We start from the raw sequence: 6,474 nt of genomic DNA on the forward strand, positions 1-6,474 counted from the left end.
ATCTATTAAATTCATTTAAATCTACATAAGTTATAGATGTGTACAATATTTTTTAAAAGAACTATAATTTATTATACCTATGCTTTTTTAGAAATTTTACAATTGTCCAAAGTCCTTAAGTGTGCATTCACTGGGCGGCTTACCCTATATAGCATTCACCCCATATAATATTTTTTGCAATAAAATCATTGAAAATATGGGCTATAGTTATTACTAGTACAAAAATTAATAAATTAAGTAATCATGTAGAAACCCCAATATCATAGACAACTTTTATCCAAATTGAAATGAAATGTCATTTTGACATTTGATATCACTTTCACATAGTAAACACTAAAAGGCAAAGAAAAAACAATAATCGACCGAGTGTGGCGATTCGTTTGGGAATTGATAACAGTAAGTTGACGCATAATATAATATGTTGTGTGTATAGAAGTCGGCCTATGAAGGATCTCAGCATCAGCAGTTTAAGCATGATTGGTTTGGACAATAGGTTAGGTACAGAGAATTTTTGCTAATTCATACCTGTTCCACATTTATTCTTGTATTACTGATGGTGGTAGCTGTCAGATCGAAGGTTGAAGAGGAATATCGCCCTCCAGATGAAGAGATCAAATCAAGAGTTCCAGACTCCTGCCCCAAGGAGGTTTGACAGCTACATTCATCAGTAAGGCCCTCCTTCCACGGCGCAACTGAAATCTGGTGGAACTGGTTGGTGATGGTACTCATAAACTGACCAATGTGATGATTCGCACACGGCGCTACTGAAACCACTTGAAATAATAATCACATAACCTCAAACTGTCAAACTGGACCATCAGCTGTTTTGTACAAAAACCAACAACACGCACGCTGCCGCGTTTACTTGAATAAAATTATGTTATTTCAATTTTGCTTGTCTTGTACTTTTGACGTCTTGGGTTGTAAATGGTTTTTATAGCATGACACTTGTTCGCAGTGCTACCAATTTTGGTAAGAAAATACGATTTTTCACCGAATCTCATGATGTTGGTACCACTGTTTTACGGTGACTGGAAACTTGAGAGACCGCGCGACTAGCATGTCGCATCTCTTCGCGACCGTTTTGAAGCCGAGAGATTCCAGTCTCGCCGTCAGCGAGCCGCCATTGAAATACATTAGCTAGATACTGGCTGGAATTTTAGTTTCAGTTCCGACGGACATAAGTTGCGCCGTGGGAGGATGGCCTTACATGTAAATTGTACTTGAACAATTTCACCCTGAGCTTTCTTATCGGAAAGAAATGACCGTATACTATACGGCATTCAATTTTATTAGATTCAATATGAACATTAATTCAATTTTAATAGCTGATTTTGGCAAAATTCATGAATTTAAGAATGAACACCCAACCTAACCAATAATCCAGTATATCGGTTATTTTCAAAATTTGTTTGCTGCTGGCTTCCTGTAAAGTGTAAGCCGTCAAGAACCGTGTTTTATTTAGACATGAATTTTATGTCAGTACTATATGACCCAAAGAGGTTGGACGGTCTTTGATATACGGCCATATATTTCCGATACAACATTTCATGGTGAAGTGTGATACGGCAAACTGTGTATGTACAAGATTCCGGACACGGTCTCATACACTGCGAGAGCCATTTATTTATCTCGAGTCTCCGAATGATTGGTTTATCCCATGCTCTGTCCAAGAATTATGAATATGTAAACCGATAAGAACGGTGTTTTATTTAGATATGAAATTTTGGCCCCCGAATAGTTTAATCCAGTGGTCCCCAACCTTTTTATGGCCACGGACCGGTCAACGTTTGATAATTTTACCGTGGCCCGCTGAGGGGGGGACGTTGATTGTTTATATTTTAGATTGTTTTAATTTAATTGTATTTAAACATGCCTTTAAAATAAAATACAGTTACACCAAAAAATGAATATAAAGTGATTTAACATTTTAACTTACTAGAACGTTAAATCAATGAAAACCCTGAGCTTGTTTCTTTGCAACGAGATGGTTCCATCTGGAGGTAATAGGAGACAATGACACCCAAAGTGTGTTGCTTATGTCCAGTTTATTCCGTTGTTTTGTTTTGGTTGCTGTCATTGCAGAAAACCCCGCCTCACACAGATAGCATGTCGGAAATGGCAATAGGGATTTAAGTGCTATGGTGGCAATCTCAGGGTATTCCGCCACGACCTTAATCCAGAACACCGGCAGAGTTGTTGTCTCGAACGTAGTTTTAAGGCCGCCGTCATTTGCAATCTCCAGCAGTTGATCTTCTTCTTGCACAGACATGCTAGATTCGCCTGGCTTGTTGAGAAATGGGTCGCGGATCCATACCTTACCAGTTCGTGGGTCTTTTGTGGTCAATTATTTAAATCATATATATTTGAAAGGATTGTGTATTATTAAAATATGAAAAGGCTTACAAACATACTACACTCTATTTGGTGCAATATGAATGCATGCAACCTCTTGTCCACGGAAAGTCACACAAACCCGAGAGAAATACACCACAGTAAATAAAATGGAAATAATTTAATGTTCCTTGGGCAGCCCGGTACCATTTGATCCACGGACCGGGGGTTGGGGACCACTGATTTAATCCACCCTCTGATTTTATTAATTTTCGAAAGTGTCTCGATGTTTATCATACTTTACACCAGTTTTTAATTTTTTCAGATTTCTTCTATTCCAACTGCAACAAAGACCGTATTGAGTTGACGGTGAATAACCGTAACACCATAAATTTTTGATTGTGCCAAAGTCAATCGACATCCAAGAACATATTATCATGCATATAAATAGTTTACCGGAAGAGATTTTAATTCAAATATTTGCTTATCTCCCGTACGATTCTGTTGTTCGAGTGGAGCAAGTATGTGAGAGATGGAAAGAGGTCGTTTTAAGTCGCGGAATCTGGGATCGGATGCAGATTAATTACGATGGCAGCGATGAAACGGCTTTGCAGACATTTATAATTAAATATAGCGATCACTTCAAGCTTATCAGAAATGTTGAATTTCATTTGGCATCGAATATCAAACACGTGGAATATATTTTAAACAATTGCCCAGAAATTAATAAACTCGTTCTGATAAATTGCGGTGAATTTGGTGATTTTGAAATATATAGACATATTGAGACTCTTCGTGTTTTGGAAGAGTTGATTATCGTTTACATGTCTTTTTCATTTGTGATAAGTCATATCGATAATTCCGAATCGAAAATCGATTTTCGTCGTCTACCTTTATTGAATACTTTAGTAAGCGACGTCGGTTTGAGTGATCAAAATTTCGACAGGCTTCTTTTATGTCGAAATCTTGCGCATTTAAATATTACGGATACAATTGAATCTGTATCCCAAAATAACATTATAAAATTACTTATACAACAAAAGGATAGATTAAAAACATTGAGTTTGTGTGGCGAAGAATTATGCAATGATAGGACATTACAATATATTTCAGAATGTCCAAATATATCTAAACTCATGCTCAAGTGTGGTACGATGACAAATTCTGGTTTAAAATGTTTAAATAAATTAAAAAAGATACAGTATTTACATTTGGAGTGGAATGATAAATTTACTTCAGAAAGTTTGATGGAATTATTTTCAAATATGGACGAATTAGTATCGTTAAAATTGATAAATATTCAACATGTTAATGTAGAAGTATTAGACGTTGTAGCAAAAAAGTGTCCTCATATTAAAAATCTATTACTTAAATTCTGTCCATTACTAAATGGTAAAAATATAAGGAACATTATAAAAGAAAAATTTTCAAATGAAGTTTTCATTTATTTAAAAAATTATCGTAATTTTTGTAAAAATCGTAGTTATTGTTATGTAAGTCAAGACAGTGTTAGTTTTTAAAATTCAAATTATAATATATAAGGCTGTGGAGATTATTTTCATCAGAGCGTTGGAGCGGACCCTTTTTTGAGTTGCTCCGCTCCAGCTCTGCTCCGGGTAAAAAGTATTATTTATGTACTTATACAAATGTTAAGAAAATAAGTAGTTTTAATTAATTTTTATTATTAATTATATTAAACAAAATTCACGACAGCAAATCGTCTCTCATTATTTGCTTCTTCTGTCAAAAAAGTGAGGTTATTTATCATTCGGCAGTGTTCCCATATTTCAAATAATTCCAGTGTTGCAAAGTGTCAAAATATATGTAGCTACTATTTTCATTGGATTTTAGGACGAAAATTTAATAATAAAAAAAGCATCCAAAGCAGTGGAGCACCACAAATTTTCGGTGCTCCTGCTCCGAGCTCCGCTCCAATGCTCTGGTTTTCATTGAACTAAGAATACATATTACAGATAGTTTTTAAAATTTGATTACAGCCTGCGTAAGCCAAATCATGATAGATGAAAAATATTCTTCTATCTAAAATATATATATGTATGATTAAGTGGCATAATTTAAGATATTTTATAAGAATATTTTTCCTGGCTTCGAACCAGAACTGAACCGAAAACCAAAAACCTAAAAAACCGTTACTTTTGTTGGAACAAAAACCGGAACCGAACTGAAAAAAAAATATCGGTTTTTTCGGTTCGGTACATGTTCAAATACGCGTGTTAACATGATCTTACTCCCCACTTCAGTTGTTGCAAATATGCTGTTGTTTTTCATTTGAAATATGTGTCAAATTCAAGCTGAAAGCAAATCATTCACGATCGTGTTACGCATCTCGACATAATTCTCATAGTTTATAATATATTATTTTAAAAGTTTATGGCTACGCCTGTGTGGTGCAGCATAACCATTGATTTGGGAGTGCAGCGCCAGGATATCATACAAGTACCATAAAATGTTCTAAATTATGGTAGAAAAAAATATTTTGAATATAAATAAAAACATTTAAAAATTAATCACTCGGAGCTAAACCGAAAAACAGAAAAATCGTTATTTTTTTCGGAACAAATCGGAACTGAAATATATATTTTTTTTTGAACCGGAACGAAAAACAATAATGGTTCGAAGCAATGATATTTTTTAGTAGAATGTTGCTCCAGCCATTTACGTTGTGATGTGGACCCGTGGACCCCCAGGTATTTATTTACAATTAATTGTTGACGCAATGTTTTGGCCGTCACTGATCAGGGAGAAATCTGGATTGGGAAAGATGCTATTGCACAAAATGTTGGTTCACAAAACAAATTGCTTGCCGGGCGAGTGCTTTTTTCAATTAAGCTACCGACCTGGTGCCCTTGCAGATTCCCAATATTTCCGTAATTCCATCAACAGATGGCTACCTTTTTTTTATATTGAATCAAGATAATAAGTATTATTAAATTTGATCTGTATGATGTGAATTCATAGATATTTAGTATTTTAAAGAAATAAAATGATATATTTTGAAATTAAACATTATTCACAGTTACCGAACCCTCCCACTATCCTGTTTAGGTAAGATAGTTGGAACCCTATTGTATAATCAATAAATTTACCAATACAGGCGGCCCTCGACTTTCATACTTACTTGATTCCTGGACGGCAATTCCTGAATGAAGCATTGCAAAACACGTCACCGAACCGCTTCAACTGAAGCTCGTAAAATTTTTAGTTTTACAGGAGATATTGTGTGTACAGAGCTTCGAGTGAAAGCATTCAACATGCTTATACCTCATGTCCATGCGTTAGAGTAAGATAGAAAGTAAACATGTCAAGACGGAACTATTGTCAATGTCATGGAAATTAAATAACATTTTCATCCATTTTGGTAATGACTTCATATTTAATCAGTACTTACCGTTAACGTTGCATGATTAAATCATTCATTGTTGAAGTACGTAACCAATTAATCTTTAAACACGCTAGTTACGTCTCCAATATAACAATATTACAACAAGATTACAACACGGAATTTCCGTTGTATTTTGCAAACAAACATGTGTGTTTTTGTATTACAAAATCACAATAAATACATCCTTAAATGAGAATTGAAACACGAAATAATAATTTTAACGGTAATATGTGGTAAATGTAAAACAATAGATCAACAGCTTTCTCCAATATTACGTACGATACGAAATCTGACGTTTATTATGTCAAACGGAGAGTTGCGAGCGCCCCTACCGCCAAAGCATGTATACTACCAAAGCCTGGCCTAGTGACACCCAGTGGTTGACTTTTAATATGCTACAGTTGAAGCAAGTTGTGTAAAGTTTGCGCAACTTGTGCTTCATAATGCTTCAGTCGAGAATTGACCTCCTGGGAACGTGTACGAATGTTGAATGTACGATAGAAGAGTAATATTTAAAAACATCATAAAGTGCACTTTAAAATATATATTTATCAATGGGTATAATAAAGTTAACGAGGCATTGGAGCAACATTCAACTCGATGCGGAGTGTTTGGGACTTGCGATTGTAGTCGGTCAAAACCAAATGCCGTCTATTCGACGCTTGCATTCTGATGGTGCTGCTTTACGGTAGCGAATCATGGCACCTTACGAAGGCTCAGAGCAACCGTATACTGAG

The 6,474-nt window shown here is 35.2% G+C and overlaps 1 protein-coding gene across 1 annotated transcript; it reads left to right on the forward strand.

The window, feature by feature from the left end:
- Positions 1–315: 315 nt before the first annotated feature.
- On the forward strand, positions 316–3,945 carry LOC147069359 (F-box/LRR-repeat protein 12-like). Its single transcript, XM_085950240.1, has 2 exons — positions 316–396; positions 2,660–3,945. Exon 2 carries the CDS (start codon positions 2,772–2,774, stop codon positions 3,852–3,854), a length of 1,083 nt encoding a protein of 360 aa, XP_085806366.1. The 5' UTR covers positions 316–396; positions 2,660–2,771; the 3' UTR covers positions 3,855–3,945.
- The last annotated feature ends 2,529 nt before the right edge of the window (positions 3,946–6,474 follow it).

Source organism: Rhyacophila brunnea, unplaced genomic scaffold (assembly GCF_057557595.1).
Source record: "Rhyacophila brunnea isolate RB1 unplaced genomic scaffold, BYU_Rbru_1.0 scaffold_23, whole genome shotgun sequence".
Lineage (NCBI taxonomy): Eukaryota > Metazoa > Arthropoda > Insecta > Trichoptera > Rhyacophilidae > Rhyacophila > Rhyacophila brunnea.

Coding starts and splice junctions, on each gene's coding strand:
- LOC147069359 (XM_085950240.1), top strand. CDS start 2,772: ATGCATATAAATAGTTTACCGGAAGAGATTTTAATTCAAATATTTGCT.